Genomic DNA, 19,101 nt, shown 5'->3' with positions numbered 1-19,101 from the left:
ACTAGAAACCGATCGATAGTAGGACATTGGGAATAGCGTTATACATGTATATTTGGTTAACTATTTTGGTTAACTACTCTGCCTCTGTGTGACTGTGAAAAAAGGGTGACGCACTTTTTATTTTTTGATTAAGGCCCGCGGGCTGTATACCTCTGGTTGTGCAATTATCCTTAAATTGATCTCATCAAGTAGATTTATTGTGCGAACTGGGGCCCGTTGCAGAAAGAGTTGCGTTTAAACGCAAGCCCAAAAATCAATCTTAAGTCCCAAATGCGCGCTGTTGATTGGTTAAAATGAAGTTGCGCATGATTTTTAGAGTTGCAATCGATTGCAACTCTTTCTGCAACGGGCACAGGTAGGTTTACAGCAAGGTTTTACCGTGGAAATACTTTATACATGTAAAATGTGGATTATACATGTATGGGGCGTCAAGGGGGATGGGGGGGGGGGGGGGGAGTGGAGTCAGTCATGGGTACCCCCTGAGAGAAGTGATAGTGCACGAAGTTGAAATAATGAATTAAGAACAAAATAAAGAAAAATAGAATAAGTCTGGGTCATGGAACTATCACCCCTCAATAATCTGAGAGAAAAAATTAGGAAATAGGCTGCGGATCGCTTAGACGGACGAGGGGGGGGGGGGCGGCGAACCTTTTTTTATCATGTTTATAAACACAAGAAGGTGATGACCATCATATTTTGTTTTGTATGCAGTTTCAGAACCCATCCCCTGTTTTGACAAAGCCGCGCAGTGGCCACTCCAATTTCACTAAGTTCGATTCGAAGTCTTAAAATATCAAAATCATCCAATTCTATGTGTCGACTAATCCTATTTGGACTAGACGTAGAGGGCGTTGTACTAAACGAGACAAACTGGTATTAATTGCACGCAGAACGATATTTTTTGGAAACTGGGTGATTTACGGAAGACTCCCAACTTGTTTTTCACTTGTCTAGACCTTCCGTGAGTATTCATAGCTTGATTATATTATAAGAAAACATTTGTGAACGTTCGTCTAATTAATTTTTTTATTAATTCAATGTGTGAGAGATGCTTGTACCCTTTGCTTTTAATGTCCCTCCTGCGCAGTGTTCCTTTCGACCGGCTTCGGTCCGACGTGTTGAAATTTATGTCATATGAAATTAACTATCTACTAGGCCTATTAGGCACTCATGGTTTCAAATCGTCTCGTGTGTGAAGGATTCATATGCACCTGGTGCACGCGAATCTTTCACACCCTTTTTACTAAAATAACTATGACTTTACATCGTAGCTAAGCATTATATTTATTCTATGACCATGATGACACTTACCGAACCATATGGATCGTTTGTTGAATTCTGTTTGGTGTTGTTTTTAATAAAATAAGAGCATTTTTTGTGATCTTCACGTAGATGCCTATTGATCAGCGTTGATATCAACTTTTGCCTAAAGAGGGCGCGCGATATTATTTCAAAGTCGGTAGGCACTTAAGAACCAAGTTTGAAAGGATACTCGTAAAATTATGTCACTCTCGCCGATGAATATTCATTAGATCGTGGTCGTGCGTGTTCAATACACACTGAGTGCATGCATGCAGAGAGTTTTTATTGAACACGCACGACCACGATCTAATTAGGCACGGCCGTAGTCACTAGATGGCGCTATCGCGGAAGTGCTCAAAATTTGTACGTAAGTTTCGTCCGCTTGTCAATGAGTGAAATCGCATAGCGATGCGATATCGTCAAAATTAAGCCCCTGTCAGCGCGGATGAATATGATATTTTCTCTTTGTGATTGTCCTCCCGTGCGATGAAAAATATGTCATCGTAATGCATAGGACTTTCGCGAGCTACCGAAGTCATTTTCGTGCCCCAAATTCCATGAAATCTTCCAAAAATAACCATGAAAGTGTCGGTAAGTCAAAAGTGTCGTGAGTTGCTCTCAATTCTTACCTTATTTAGTTGTATTTCTTGCAAAATGGGTCTCGAAGTGTTCTGGATTTTCCGTTGATTGTGAAACTTGAATTGATTTCCTTTCTGTGTCTTGCAGTTAAATTGCAGCGCGGGGAATCGCAAAGGCTGTGGAAGCCCTTCTCAGTGAGGTTTACAAGCTGAGCTGCCCTTGAATTTGGTCGAATTTCGAGCCATTTTAATCGCGCGCACGGGATGATTAATTAACATAACAATTAGCAGATTAGAGATCAAGATTACGTCACGTACGTGCGTACGTGTGATACACAGAAATGAAATAGAACTTGAATCACACGGAATCACAGTCAAGAAATGCTTTGTTTTCTTTGTTTGCTAAAGGATTTCCTGAATTTAAAATCATGAATAAACACCAGAGTAATGACATGAAGGAGATAATCATGGTCATATGAGGAATAACTAAATATTTTCTGAAAACGAGTGAATATGATGGGGCAATAATGTGCATGCACTGGAAAATGAACATTCACCTCACTGTCAGTGCCGTGGTGTCAGTCACTCAGACACAGTGCTTTACTGCCTTTTACTGGCATTTTCTTTGCACTGCCGCCGCCACTGGTTTTTCTTTTGCCAACTAGATTAAAACTCATTTATATATTAATATGTTTATTGCAATTTTTGAATAAATGGTAATACAAGTGGAAAAAAAATGAAGATAAAAATAATTTGGACTAAAATATGCCATCACCCCCCCCCCTCTAAAAATACACACTATCTTGAATGACTCGTTTATTTAATTTGCATTGAAAAAATAAATAATTGTATTTATGCACTTTTTTATTTCTCATTCTTTCTGCCAGAATATCAGATGCCATCATGAATAACCTCACCTCCAGATTGAACTCCTAAACATCTTGACAATGACTATCTACTGAGATATCTTGCCTTCTTGAGATTGGAAGTTTTAAGTTCAAGTCAGAGTGACCTAAGGCCCTACTAACAAGAAGAATCCAGATTTACATAAAAACAAATCCCACGAAAGATACAAACTGATTTTACTCTTAATGTGTAGTGTGTATGTGAGACTCTGTGTTTGTGTTTATTTTGAGGAGGACCTCCTGTCTCTGTTTTTATTATTTTATTGACTGAATGAATGATCAATACCTAAAAGTGAGAACTGATTTTTGAGGAGAGTACATTAGTGTATGGTTTTGAGTGAATTTGATTTGAGTAACTGTTTTTCTTTATTATTTTTCTCATAATTATTATTTTGCCTTTTATTTTCTATTTTCAGTTATATATTGTCAGTTACATTAAGTTGAACTTCCAAATTTGATCAAAGTGTTCAATTCTTGGGATAGAATTTTATCAGGTAATAAAACTGAGTTTGATAAATCTAAAAAAGGACACTGAAAAAAATATGAACACTTGGAGATGCTCACTAAGAAGAGGAAAAAACATGAAAGGAAATGGAACTTAAGTGGATGTTATAGCATGCCTTTCGCAGATCTCCAAGCACCAGGAATCATAGGCGGCGGAAGTGGGGGGGGGGAGTATCCCCCTAAATTTGAGGTGGGGAGGGGACGATTCCATCCCCCTCAATTTTTTGTTGATAACCTTATTTTTTAATTTTTTTTGGCTTGTCAATTTTCAATTTTGTTTCCTGTGTCCCCCCCCCAAGATATTATTTGGTCACTATCTTTTTTTTTTCGGGGGGGGGGGGGTCAAAAGATTTTGGCAGTTCCCCCCTAAAATTTTTGGCTTCCCCCACCAATGCCAGGAATGTTGATGTTCAACTGAGAGTTGCTGAAGTGGAATCTCCGTTTGTCTGTGAACTTGTTATAGAGAATGATTATTCCAGGACAAGTTAGATGATATTACCCAGCCCATAGCATACATCCCAACAATGGAATGGAGGCAATATACCCCTGTAATACATGAAGTATCATATCTTTAGGTTGGTTTGGAAAGTAAGTCCTCTAGTCAATATTAATGTCTGCCCAACAAAATGGTACTATCTGGCAATTTGGTGGTTCAATCACAAGCAGAAAAAGTTTAGTAAATTGACACTAGTAAGACAATTAAACAAATATAATACAGCCAAACTGTCTGACCCCTTACTTGACTACTGACTTAACTAATTATTGAAAAATGACAAGGGATGCTTAGGCCCTTTGTAACCATTTCATTGGGCAGACTGAAGCAGATGACTAGAATTCATACTTTCATGAAGATGAAGGAACATCAAAATGATTATTACAATTTAGCAAATATGAATTTATAACACTGTCATGGTTATAAAAAATAATGAATTTCTATCAAGTAAAATGACAATACAATGTAAGACATAACTGCAATAAAGTAATTTCATTTCCAAAAGATATCTTCCATAATTTAATAACCAAATTTCTCAAGATAATATTTCTTCTGCACAAAGTGTATGAAATGCTCAGTGTAAATCATGCTGTTTATAAATCTCTAGGAATTTTTTTTTTCAAAATGAAAATACATGTAAACTTAATCAAAACCAGGGGTGGTGGATCCAGGATTTATCCTGGGGGGGGGGGCACATTTTCAGGATGAAAATTTGTCAAGCAAAAAAGGGCCTTACGGGGGGGGGATTCTTTGATGAAAATTGCGTATTTTCATTACATCTTGACTGTAGCTCTCAAAGGGGGGGGGGGGGGTTGAGCTAGATGTGCCCTCCCCCAGATCCACCAGTGATAAAAATCAACATTTATGAAAGATTGCATACCTTATATTCTGAATTGGTAAATTCAATGCATATGTCTACAAAATGAAACTGACATGTTTGGATAAATTGCTTATTTTTGTTTCAAGAAAGAATTCATCAATAACAGCTTAGAGTTATTGAGAAAACATCAAGAAAAAATAATATTCTGATATGCAATAACTATATCTATTTATATATGCTTTTTTTTCCAAAAATTTAATCCTTGACATGGGGGGCTGGTTTAGTAGTCAAATTCACCCCCCCCCCCGTTAAGTAAAATGCTTTATCAAAATAAGATTATGCTATCATTTATAAATTACTGCATTTTGGAGCCCATTAAAATTCAAAATGAATCATAGAGGGCAGTGCCACACCTTATTCACTGAAATTAAGGAGGGGCATGCACAGCTGAAAAACTATCAGCAGGGGCAATAATTTTCACTGCAATGTTAGATATCCTAAAAAAAATCCTGAAAACACATAATTAAAATGAAATTAAACTCCCAGGAAGTGCCCCTGTATACTATTACAGCCCTTGACCTGTATATTCTCAAGGGGTTCAATAATTCCTTCTCTTCCCTTGTAGAGTCGGTTCGGGTGCGAATGTGTCTGAAAAAAAATAAGTAAAAAAGGATCATTAGTAAAAATTGTAGATAGAACAGAACATATAATTTTTAAAAAATTTAGCAAGCAAAAACAAAGATTGATCTGGCATTGGAAAATAAAAGGAAATTAATTAACACCGCCCCCCCCCCCCCCCCCCCGCTTCAACATTTTTTTGTTGTTTGCTTCTGCTTGCAACTTTATAAATTTACCCGATACACCTTTCAAAACTTTTGGCTCCATTATCATGATTATGCCACTGTTCAAGTATTATTTATTTGGAAACCAATGCTAAAACTATAAGGTGAAATGAAATTATATAAAGAAAAAAATATATATTTCACAAAGTATAAAATCATAATGATGTAGGTCATGTTGGAATTAGACCCTGGACTGGACTCAAAATTAGATCAAGTGTAGTGTAGACCAAATGTAAATTAGACAAAGTGTAGACCAAATGGCAATTAGAATTTTTTTTTAAACCAAATGGGTCAAGCCCATTTGGTATATGTATAAAGACTAAAATATATGTATATAAGTTAAAAAATATAATTAAGTAGCCTAGGTTGTGCTGAAATTAGACCAACTGGACATTTCACAAAATGAGAATTAGACCAAGTGTAGACCAAATGGGTTTAGCCCATTCGGCATTAGACTAAATGAGAAGTGGGCAAATTGCATGTGAACCAAATGAATATACATATTTACAATGTGGAACTGCATGATATAAAGCCAATTTTATGTACCAGTATTTGACAAAGTAAAAAAATATATAATTATGTAGGTTATACTTATGCTGAAATTAGACCAACTGGACATTTCACTAAATGAGAATTAGACCAAGTGTAGACCAAATGGCAATTTAGTTGACCAAATGGGTTTAGCCCATTTGGCATTAGACCAAATAACAAGTGGGCAAACTGCATGTAGACCAAATGAAAATACACCAGAAAACACATTTCACAAGTTGGGACTGATATACAGTGCGTATCAAAAAAAAGGTAATCCAAATTTAGAGAGTTGATATTCAAAGCTTACTTAATTTGATAATTTTAATTTACATGAACCTGAAAGAGGAACTTCTCAGCTTTTGATTGATACCTTACTTTCACCACTGATGCCACGAATGACCAAATAAATTGATCTGAAAGACAACAGGTACATATTCCATTTTTTGCAAGTTTTGGTAAAATGGGTGACATAAATAACTGATGGTTTGCAGACTCAAGTTCATTAAAAGTGATTTTTTTTACAATGACAAATCAAGTCATTTCTTGAAATGATGATTAGAAGGTTAAATTCTCACTCTTACCTATCATGCACCCACACCTTCAACATGTCCTCCTCCCCTTTGCACACAAAGCCTGCAGCGACGGACCATGTCCTGGAAAGCTCGTCTCACCATAGCCGGGTCATTTCGCAAAGCATCCACTTCATGTCGAATTCGGCCCTGCAAATCGTCAAGATCTTGGGGAGGAGTTGCAAACACCTTGTTTTTTAAATGTCCCCAAAGGAAATAATCACAGGGCGTGAGATCGGGCGATCTTGGAGGCCATTCTACCTCATGGTTTAGGGCAACGACTCGATCTCCAAAGAGTTCTCTGAGTCGATCTCGGACAGCGATGAGACGATGTGCAGGGGCACCGTCTTGGATCCACCAGAGCTGTCTGAAAACTCCTCGAACTTGTCTCTCAAAATGTTCCTCTAACCGTGGCAAGACGTCCTCATTGATCATCTGCAAGTACATATGACCAGTAACATTTCTTCGAAAGAAAAAAGGTCCAATCACTTGCCCACTGCCACACAGTCCAACCCAGACTGTCCATTTTTGACGACTCATGTTAACCTCATAATTGATTTCTGGAGGATGTCGTGCCAGTGCATATTCCAAAACATTGTGTGTATTGACCTTGCCATCCATGGAAAACGCAGCTTCGTCACCTACAATGATATTCCGAATAAAATTGACATCTCTGTCATAGTGGCCTATTAACCATCTAGCAAATGCCAGCCTCCTGGGAAGATCACCCTGCAAAAGCTGATGGCGCATGTGTATATGATATGGATGCATGTGAAGGTCCAGTCTTGTTATTCTGTTAAATGTTGCCGAAGGCAATCCAATTCCATTTCGTCTTGCGCTAGTGTCCCTGGGATGTTCCAAAAGCTGTTGCCTTACTGCTTCAATGTTCTCCTGTGACCGCCCTGTACGCCTCCTTCCAGAATTGCCCTTATTGCGATTAAGGCTGGTCCCGTGCTCCTGGTATTTCCTAACGTTCGCCCAGATTGTTTTGTTTGCTGGAGGCACTCTTTCTGGGAAACGTTCCCTGAAAGCTTCTCGAGTCCTCTGCAAACTATGTGTTTGGTGAAATGTGGTCACCAGGAAGATTCGCTCTTCAACTGTAAGTTGAACCATTTTTCCAAGGATAGTTGTGTAGTACAAGACCAGAAGTAACCCACATAAGCTACTACAGACTATCAGTCTGAAACATGAGGAAAGCAACCCTTTCATTTGTGTATTCATTACTATCAAATCCTACAAAATGCTATTCAAAGTAGCCATGTTCAAAGACAAAGAATTCAGCCAGTCCAGGCCTCCGTAAAAGTATTTAACTCAGCCCTTGCCCTTTCATCTAGCTTACAAAAACTTGCAAAAAGTGGAATGTGTACCTATTGTCTTCAGCATTGATTCATTCGGTCAAGCATAATATCAGTGGTACAAATAGGGTATCAATGAAAAGCTGGGAAGTCCCTCTTTCATATTTAGGTGAATTAAAATAGTGAAATTACATAAGCTTTGAATTTAAACCCTCTAAAGTTGGATTACCTTTTTTTTGATACGCACTGTAGAGAGCCGTAGCAGACGACGGAGATGGGTACATGATCTGCGTCCGCAAAAAACGCGCACGCATCTATGTACTAACATGAAAAACAGCATATGGGACGATCTGACTAAAAATCGCACATGCGGGGCTATTTGAGAGTCACAGCAGAGGACGGCTAGCAGACGCCGACGGGCGCGCGCATTTAGCGAGCACATCGTGATCGTTTAAACTATCGATAGTAAGGACAGTGCATTAACAGGGACCCGCGATGTCTATGACTTTTTCGACCCATGTTGGTGCTATGAAATTGCTCTTTTTTGCAGTTTAAATGAATTTTACGTAAGTTTTAAGTGGTTTCACATGACAAATTAGATATTAAGAAATTTTTTGATATCATTCTTGGGGACAACAAACACATTTTGAAATTCTTGTTGTCCTGCCTAATCTAATGATTATTCATCGCGAGAGTGACGTAATTTTACGAGTGTCCTTTCAAACTTGGTTCTTAAGTGCCTACCGTACCTTTGTTTACGGTGTTGCAAGCTAGCTGCATTCTAGGCGATCAGCATTATTTTCTTGCTCGTTCAATCCACTTTTATCATCATCTTGTCAAAAGATGGCGTACTTTACCAATAAGTATATACATGAGATGCAACCTGTTGATTTTTGGTACAATTTCCTATTATGCGCTGACGACTTGAATTGAGAATGTTCGATACGAAAAATTGCTTTTCGATTGTTGTTTGCGTACTTTCCACCGCAGTATTAAGGATGGATCGAACGGAGTATCCTGGTTGAGACTTGGAGGTAAGCGATAAAAACACTTTTATAAATAATTTCCAATTCATTAAAAAAAAAAGTTAAATCATAAAAACAAATTTCCATTAGTGGAGAAATACTCAAATGTTTGGCGTTTTTTATTCCCTCACATTCGTGTGATGAATGAAAACGTCAAAGTCCACTATGAAACCACATGCGTTGTGTGAGGTTAGTATTACTAACCTCGCATGTTGTGTGAGTGCCTACTTGGTAGTTATACCATTGTAGTTGTAATCTAGGACAGGCGTCAGACTCAAGTCAAGCTAATCAGTTTTATTGTTAGATGTCATTATTGATTTAAGCTTGTTGCCTTGCCCTTCGTTGTGATGCAGGCAAAGCACTCAGTCTCTGTCACACAACATGCGAGGTTAGTATAATAATACTTACTAATACTCACTCTAGGCGACACCGCAATACTTACCCGTGTTAAGAAACTGGGACTCCACTCACGCGCATTTGGGCCGCCCTAGCTTAGAACTAAGCTTTCTTTCCGTAAAAAAAAATTATTCTTATGATTAAATAAATATTACTTAATACATGAATACTGTTAAATCGGTACTCACCGGTTCTCTTCTTGAATTTTCTGCCAATTTCCCACGCTGCTGGCTACAATTCCGCGTTAAATTTTGTCGCCATAGACAGCTGTTCATGCAACTTTATTTATAAATGGAGCGCCCTTTACGAGAGTTGTTAATGCCGCGGAGAAATCGTTAGGCATTTTGGCCTGTGTTCAAGGCGTAGCTGTTCTATTTTTTTATAAAATTATGTGTGAGATCGAAATCTCAGCGAGTAAACACTCTTCCATATGGAAGAGTGTATACTCGCTGTGATATGATCCCGATAGGGAGGCGCAACACCCCCACCCACATGGGCGCAAACCCCAGGGCCGGGGGACATGTCCCCTCACCCAAAATAGTAGGGGGCACATTATGAAATGTCCCCCTACTATTTTTGGTCATTTCGTTCAAAATCGAAATGTATTTTGGAAGAGACGATCTTACTTTTGGCATGCCCCCTTTTTTTTGCTTGTTTGCTTGTCAAATTTCTTTTGGTCAAGATGACCTTCTTTAGAGGGTGATAAACCTTCTTTTTTTGTTTGTTTTTTGCTTGTCAAATTTTCCAGCCCCTGGTCCCCCTACCTTTGGGGAGAGATTTCCGCCCTTGCAAGTAGACATACTCTTGATATTGTTTGCGAATCTGCACGGGCGTCGATCGAGGGCTGGGGATGAGGAAAAGCGGTAGAACTTAAAAGGGAAAAGGCGACAGAAAAAAAGTGAACGAAAGAAAAATTAATGGAAAATAAAAGGGAAGAGAAAATAGGGAGAAATGTGATGGGTAAAATAAATTATGGGAAAAGAGGACAGAAAAAAAGTGAACGAAAGAAAAATTAATGGAAAATAAAAGGGAGGAGAAAATAGGAGAAATGTGATGGGTAAACAAAATTATGGGGAAAAATTCTGGACGCACTATTCATGTTTTATCATGAAAAGGATAAGTTATTTATCCGCGAGCAGACACTTTTTGATATTGTGATCTGAAACTGGATAATGATTTAAATAGAGAACAATCTGCGTATCTGAATTAACGTGTGTTTTAGATTTCGACCTAGAATTTGGGTATTCTAAGTAACTTTCTTATCATGAAAATCAATAAAGAGAGCGCAAAGCGCGAGCTAAAAATATATGATATAACAAAGGGTGAATTTAAGCTCTGTAATGCAAACACTTTGTGGGAAAATTGTGAATTGTGATGGATCACAGTTAAAAAAGAGCTGATGTATTTTATTTTTATTACTTTGAGTTTTTACATAGGACCGGAACATGCTATGAGGGCATTATGTCATCATATGAAAATGATGACCATCTTCCTATTTCTCTCGCATGGGAGCGCGAAATGTGTTAATATTATGGCCTGAAAACTGGACATTTAAAGCACTTTGTAATTATGCATAAGAGGCATTATATATCTATCAATGCGAGCAGAAATCGCGAGTCGAATTTTTTGATAAACTGTCATCAAATTAGTTTGATTTAGAATTAATATTGGGATATACATAACCGACTAATCAAAATGCTAGCGTGCGGCGCTAGCTGATACGTTTTAACAATCTGACCTGAATAGGGAACTTTTTGAGAACTTTATGGAATACAGGAAAATAATACGTACCTGAAAATTCAAATTTTGCGAGCGCGCAGCGCAAGCAGAAAATGATAATGTTCAGACGATAACACAGACATTTTTACAGAGCACTTTTTAAAAATCAATTTGTAAATGAAACAAAATAATGAAAGTTCAATTTCCCAGCTGAAATATGTTTTGTATAATGACTTCAAAGTTTGATTTTTCAAGCTCCATATTGAGCAAGATATGCAAATACCCTAAAAGACAATAAGGCGCGAAGCGCGAGCGAAAATTTTGTATCCTAACAAATAGATTTTTAAAAAAATTATTTTCAGAGTCTTCCCCTAATGTTATTTCATTTAATCATGTTCCTCCTCTTATGTTTGCCTTTCTTCTTTTTTCCTCTCTTTTTCCTTCCTTTTCTTTTTTCCTTTCTTTTTTTTTCTTTTTTTGCTCCGCCAATAGGGGGGCCCGGGCCCCTCGGCCCCCCTGGATCCGCCTATGTTAGCGGTTGTAGGTATAAATCGCGCTCTAACGCTCTAAAACTGTGTTCTTTATCAAAAAGCTGTCTTTCATATTCATTTTGTTCGCAAAAGAATATAAAGTTAATTTCAATCATTGTATATAGTTATCCTGTTTATGATAAAAATACTTAGAAATTGGGTTAGGTTAGGGTTATCAAATTATCAGGGCAGAAAATATATATTTTTTTCTCATTTTGCGCGTCGAGCTGGCACTATTTGATCTGTGAGATTATGTTTTTGATGACATTCATTGTATTCACAGCAATAATTATTAAACATTGCGCACGCGCCGTGCGCCGCATGAATTATGTAGATCAGGTGAATAACTTACCGCTACACACGAGCAGTTGCTCTATATATTCTATGTAATATAATATATAGAGCAACTGCCCATTTTTAATTTTTAATGGTCCATAATATACCCACTTTCTTCTTTTTTGGAACGAGTATGAATTTATCTACTGATATACTGAATGTACAATAAAAGTCATTATCATGTATTTCTTGGCATTTCATTTACTTTTTTTACCATATCACACAGCTGCTCGCATAGGCCTACGCCGTCACAAATAACAAAACAAAATCTCACTTTTTTTCTTTTTTGGTGGGGGATGGATTTACCATACGCATACGTACAATTTTTCAAATTATTTTTTTCTGCTATTTTCATAATAAACTTTAAATGATTTCGTTCTGCACTATTATTTTTTTAAAGACAAAATTACATCATCATCATATCATCGTCACCAACTTCATTCTCATCTTTATCACCACTACCACCATCATTATTATCATCATCATCATCATCATCACCGCCACCATCACCACCACTATCATCTTCACCAAGATAATTTTCATCATCATTATCATCATTGCCATCATCGACTTTTTTTCTTATTTTTTCTCCTTCCTGCTTTTTTTCCTTCCTATTTTCCTCTTTTTAGAGGGCACACCACCACGCCCCCTTACTGGATATCCGCCTCTAACGTTTGTTGTTGTATATAAGTTGGCGGATGCCTCATGAAATGAAATAATATAAAATAAGGAAAGGGAAACTAATTAGAAAAAGGACTGAGGAGAAGAAAAAAGAAAGCCAAACAAACAAGAAAAAACAATATCAAAATTTTGTTGTAAAGTCTTCTACGTCAGTTTAATAATTATGTTTTCAATGAAATGAGAACATAAAAAAATGAAACAAGTAAGATGGGCTATACATCGTAGCAAAGAAATAGAGGGAAGCTCCGAGACAATAAAAAGGGTGAGAAAAAGAAAAGACTTTGAAATACAACACGAGCATAATAAAAAAATATGGAATAAGCAAGGACAAGTAGCTGAGGGACACCCCCCCCCCCTCTCTCTCTCTCTAGTTATTTATGTATCAAACTCGCATACACAAGAATTTCTTACTAATCAAAATATTGCGAGCAAAAAGCACGAGCTGACATTTTTTTAAATATTCAAAACTGATAGAGAGACACATTTTAAACAATTCATGAATCATAATAATTATACAACTAGCTTACCAATCGAATCATTCGATTGCGACAAATGATCTGAGAATTAATGCTTTTAGGAATTCATTAAATTAAAGCAAAGTATCTCAACATTAAAATAATTAAGGCGGGCGCAAGGTATCAGCTAATACACCGATAATATTTTGTTGGACATTTGAAGTATTTTCGGTAATCATGAAAAAGATTGATATTTCATGAAAGCTCAAATCCCGAAGAGCGGAATATTTTTATTAATTGACTTTTAAAAAAAATGTTCTAAGCCCAATTTAATATTTGATTATAAGTCGATGCATTAAAAGCTGAAAAAATAAAGTATTTTGTGTTCCTCTATCATAATTGTCTTTCTCTTTAACCCTGGTTCTTTTTTTTCTGGGGGGAAGCATTTTGGTTAAAAAAAGAGAGAAAAAAGATAATTGCTGGCTTGTGGACGCCCGGTGTGGACGGTGGTAGGGACACCCCCGCCCCCTCCCCCCCGTAGTTACGCCAATATGGGACCAAATGATCCTAAATGTCCGAGGCGAAACTTGTGCAATCAAACGTTATTTCTGAATAAATTAAAGCTTGCGCTGTTCAACTTCAATCTCTTTCAGCTAAATTTGCGATGAACGCTGCGTTATGAAATATATAATTATCAACATCTGGCGAAAAGAATAACCGACCGATCACCTGACGAGAACGCGTATTACGTGATCTGCATATCAGGTCCGATCGCGAGTCAGAAGTGAAGGACAACTGCCAAGAAAATCAGGAAAAAGTCGTCAAAATGTAAGTTCCCCTTCATTTCTTTCAATTTTTTGTTACTTATTCAAGAATAAATGTCTCATTAAAGCAAAATTTCAACAAAAGCCTCAAATTTAGCTAGTACTTTTGTTGAAATTACAATAAATTTAGATCCACATAAATCTCTAACCCAATTTTAGCACTGATGTCGCCTATGAGGTCCATACATGTAATGTTTGGACCTCATTGGTACTAGGAGTGACTAATACTAACCTCGCACAACGCATGTGGTTTTATAGTGGACTTTGACGTTTTCATTCATCACACGAATGTGAGGGAATGAAAAACGCCAAACGTTTCAGTATTTCTCCACTAATGTATGATTTTTTTAATGATTTAAGTTTTAATAATGAATTGGAAATTATTTATAAAAGTGTTTTTATCGCTTACCTCCAAGTCTCAACCAGGATACTCCGTTCGATCCGTCCTTAATACTGCGGTGGAAAGTACGCAAACAACAATCGAAAAGCAATTTTTCGTATCGAACATTCTCAATTCAAGTCGTCAGCACATAATAGGAAATTGTACCAAAAATCAACAGGTTGCATCTCATGTATATACTTATTGGTAAAGTACGCCATCTTTTGACAAGATGATGATGAAAGTGGATTGAACGAGCAAGAAAATAATGCTGAGCACCTAGAATGCAACTAGCTTGCAACACCGTAAACAAAGGTACGGTAGGCACTTAAGAACCAAGTTTGAAAGGACACTCGTAAAATTACGTCACTCTCGCGATGAATATTCATTAGATCGTGGTCGTGCGTGTTCAATACAAACTCTCTGCATGCATGCACTCAGTGTGTATTGAACACGCACGACCACGATCTAATGAATATTCATCGGCGAGAGTGACAATTTTACGAGTATCCTTTCAAACTTGGTTCTTAAGTGCCTACCGGCTTGGTGAATAATATCGCGCGCCCTCTTTAGGCAAAAGTTGATATCAACGCTGATCAAGAGGCATCTACGTGAAGATCACGAAAAATGCTCTTATTTTATTAAAAAAAACAGCAAAGAGAATTCAACAAACGATCCATATGGTTCGGTAAGTGTTATAGAAAAAGTAGAATTCTTAGCTATGATGTAAAGTCATAGTTATTTTAGTAAAAAGGGTGTGAAAGATTCGCGTGCACCAGGTGCATATGAATCCTTCACACACGAGACAATTTGAAACCTTGAGTGAGTCTCTGTCAGTGTCTGAAGTGAAGGTGAAGCCACTCTGAAAAATTTCTGCCATTAAAATGAGCTGATCATTTTAGGCCTACGTTTATTCAGAAAAAGATGGCACTCTTTTTTTTTCTGGGAAATATTTCATTTTAATTTCAGCCCGAGTCGAGGTTAGCATAGCCTGGAGGCTTCTGAATATTTTGTCAAGTTGTTTTATATTTATCACTTTATTTGCATATCTGCACATTAAAGGAATACACCCAGGACACTACCCTTTTAGTTCAATGAGAAAATGTAGGGCAACTCCAAAATGCATATTGGCTGGGATTTTGAGCGCTATTTTTAACAGGTAGGACAACAAAAAAACGAAACACCATATCTACTAAAAAACTTAAACTGAATATATTCTTTATTAGCATTATTTTCAAAGACTATAGTGAAAAACAAGGCTTAAAAATACTCCATTAAAAGTGCCTGGAATTCTGGAAATGCATGTAGCATTTTGGCCCATCTTCATAGCAGCATAGGCAATACTATGTGAGCTAGTGGTTGAAAATAAGCATTTTAAAGTCTTTATGCTGACTAAGACTGTTTGAGCCTCTGTGGGGAGCCGCGGAAACGTGTAACATTGATAGAAAATCAATCAATCCATCTTTTCATAACAGAATCGTGTGAAATAAGTTTATTTTATTAATTTCTACACCTTCCTACGCCTAATTATCCTGCATATACTGTAGAGCGCTTAGAGACGTCTGACAAAGTAAGCATTAAGTGCTATATAAGCAAGTATAATTATTAATACGTAGGAAGGTTTAAAAAAATCTTCAGTAAAAACGATACAAAATGAAGGTTTCTTACCAGATTGATGTCTCGTAGACCCCTCGATCCTCATGTAATTTGTAAAAACGCAAATACAGTGGTGTCGACCCTTGAACCACTTACATGTATGTATTAAGTACTTCCGATAAGCAATGCCGTTTTGAAGAACAATTTATAGATAAAAAATATTATTTCACAAATATCAAAATTTTTACGTGATTATAAATAATTAGTATAATATTGCTAATTATTTATAATCACGTAATAAATTTTAGTATTTGTAAAATAATATTTTTTATTTTGTTACCAAGTACCATATTGTTACCTTGCTTTGACAGATTGAGACATAGTAGATTGTTGATTAAGGGCCACGCAAATCGTTCACCTAGCTTTGTTCGTCGTGGGAGGTGTTTCACAAAGATTTCAGAATGACTTAGAGCCACACTTTGACCGCATTGGTCAGATCATGTCATGAGGACTCGCACTACTGTGTTTTGATCAATTAGATTGCGCGTTGCATTTCAGATACGCGTCTGCATTTAAGTGTGATTTTTTAAGTCATTCTTAAATCTTTGTGAAACACCCCAAGGTGCCTGTTGCAAAAAGAGTTGCATTTAAACACAAGTCAAAAAATCAATCGCAAGTCCCAAAATCTGCGCTTGATTTTTAGAGTTGCAATCGATTGCAACTCTTTCTGCAATGAGCCCCTGATCTTGTTTTCCTCAAGCAAATTCTCATCACCAATTCTACCATCATTCATACCATTATTATTTTGTGAGTGATTATCATTGTATTTTTTTTTCAGAGAGACACGCACGAGCACAAGAATTCGGTCTTTTCAATAATCATCGTTTGGAGGAATTCTGGGTGTTGTGACCTAAGGTCAACGGTCAACGATGCCTGAGTTGATTCCCAATGTGGTGACGACCTCTGAGGCCGATGAGCCGGCCGAGAAGACGGACACGCCGGCCTCCAAGCCGATGGTCGGGATCATCTACCCTCCACCTGAAGTTAGAAGTATCCTTGAAAATAGATTCTCTTTGTTTTAAAATAGAAAGAATGGATTCTAACAGACCCCAACAAAAGCTTAGGAAATGATACCCACATTTTCTCAAGCTATACTGTTATAAACTTCTGTACATGTAGCCATGATGACAGATTCAAACTGCTGACACACGTACTAATTATTTTCCATTTTAACTTTTGTGAAAAGTACCTGTACCGGTACTATATTGCACAGGAAATTAAGAATGTTCTTATTTCTTGATATTTTCTAGTTATTTGTTCCCGTTTCTGAGCTTTGAGTTGACAGGTACATGTGCTGGGTTTATGTTTGTTGATCTGTATAAAAAGTGCTTTGCAGTGACACAACAAGATGGGGGGGGGGGGGGGGGGAGGGCATGGGCAATACACTTGCAAAACTGCCTCAAGCTTTGTGGTAGATACATATTTTGAAATTTGTATCCTGTGTAACCAGGGGCCTGATTCGTAAAGAGTCACAACTGTTGTAACGTTGCCATTATGGCAACTACCATGGAAATTATGATTTTGATTGGCTGCTGAGCCCTGTTAACATGTAAAAAGCCATAATATAGCAAAGTTACAATAGTTTTACAACTCTTTATGAAGCATGCCCAAGAACTAAACGTCATGCAGTTTTCAAGCATTCAAATTTTTGTCAAATTTGTATTCAGAATGTAGAAGGGGCCAGGTAAGTTTTCTTCTAATGTGATGAAAATTTCATAGTGCCTCTGACTGTTTGAAAGGAAAATCCAACCCAAATAGAAGGTTTTTGTCAAGAAAACATGAAGAATTATATGTAAGCAGGGGCCGATTGCACGAAAGGGTCTTTCCAAGGACCGTCTTTCGTGTCGCCCATATTTTATGATACGCTATAAGCGGTGTGTTTCTGAAATGTATGATAAAGAATAAGATTCGTTAGCTTGCTTTAAATCAAATTTTATACAATTTCATGATATATCACATCATTTTATAAACAAATAATTTGTCTATTTTAACGGACGAATGAAATATGTTTGCAGATGATTTATTTAAAATGCGTATTACATGGCGCATCATAAAAGATGGGCGACACGAAAGATGGTCCTTGCAAAGACCCTTTCGTGCAATCGGCCCCAGATGTTTAAATGAATGCAGAGTAAAATGTATCCATTATAATTAATACAGTACCATGGCATTTGCTCCGGCGACAATTGCTCCGTAGTAAAATCAACACAATAATGGATTGACCCACTTCGACCCTGGATTTAACAATTTTCCCTATCCTAAACCTAACCCTAACATAAAACCCTATGGTAATCCTAACCTTATTCACTGGCGTAAATCCTTGCGTCACTCCTACTGTTCAGGGGGAGATGATTTATTGTTCCATCCCCCCCATTTGAATAGCATGACGTCACAGATTTACGCCCGTGACCTTATTTATATCTTAGACGAAACGAAGCCTGAAGCAATTGTCACCGGAGCAAATGTTGTGCCTCAATGTAGTTGTGGAATATTAATTAAACATTCAGTTCATATTGATATAAAGTTTCATTGTCTTATGTGTATTTATACACATTGTAATATTACCAATGTTCACACTTTCAGCGTACCATGTTTTATGAGAGTCTTAGTTGTCCTTCCTGAACGCGCTGCTCAGATATTGTGGATAAAACTGCCAGTTTTGTTGCTAGGAATGGTAAGTTAGTAATTTGCATTCATCAAATTACAATGAACATAAGGGAAGTTTGGTATTGAAAATTCAAATGTCTAACTTGTAACAAGTAAATAAGATCGTGTACATGTACACCATAATTTTTTTGTGTTAGTGATTTTCAAAGTTGTCATTTTTTTCGTTAATGTATCAGATCTAGATCTATAATAATATGGTGACATTTAACCATGGTGTTAAAGACTTTCTCACAAAATGCTTGTTTGCTGCAACTACATTTTTTACTGTTGAACCAGAATTCTTATGCAGGCCTATTGATACATGTTTAATTGTTCTCCTTCCACCCTGACTGCAGGGCCTGAGTTTGAGTCAAGGATTCGTCAGAACGAGATCTCCAACGCCAAGTTTAATTTCTTGAATCCTGGTGATCCCTACCATGCCTACTACAGACATAAAGTCAAAGAGTTCCAGGAAGGGAAGGCTGTCGAGCCATCCGGGGCTATGCCTCTCAAGGTAAATGGAGGCACCGTGTGGAGGAGAGTCACTATCTTTGCACGTTAAGAACCCACTGCACTATTCGTACAAGAGTAGGGGGAAACCCCGGTGTAGTGGTC

The 19,101-nt window shown here is 37.3% G+C and overlaps 1 protein-coding gene across 2 annotated transcripts in view; it reads left to right on the top strand.

Moving 5' to 3' along the window:
* The first annotated feature begins 852 nt into the window (after positions 1–852).
* LOC121417059 (splicing factor 3A subunit 1-like) overlaps positions 853–19,101 on the top strand; it is a 38,050-nt gene continuing 19,801 nt past the window's right edge. For both annotated transcript variants that reach the window (XM_041610620.1, XM_041610621.1), the window contains exons 1-4: positions 853–961; positions 16,619–16,830; positions 18,476–18,514; positions 18,843–19,000. In XM_041610620.1, coding sequence (XP_041466554.1) covers positions 16,710–16,830; positions 18,476–18,514; positions 18,843–19,000 — 318 coding nt within the window. In that variant the 5' untranslated portion in view covers positions 853–961; positions 16,619–16,709. The remainder of the gene's footprint in view (positions 962–16,618; positions 16,831–18,475; positions 18,515–18,842; positions 19,001–19,101) is intronic.

The sequence above is a fragment of the Lytechinus variegatus genome, chromosome 6, assembly GCF_018143015.1.
Source record: "Lytechinus variegatus isolate NC3 chromosome 6, Lvar_3.0, whole genome shotgun sequence".
In the NCBI taxonomy this organism is placed as follows: domain Eukaryota; kingdom Metazoa; phylum Echinodermata; class Echinoidea; order Temnopleuroida; family Toxopneustidae; genus Lytechinus; species Lytechinus variegatus.
Note: the sequence above shows the minus strand (reverse complement) of the source record. Positions and strands in the feature narration are given on the sequence as shown.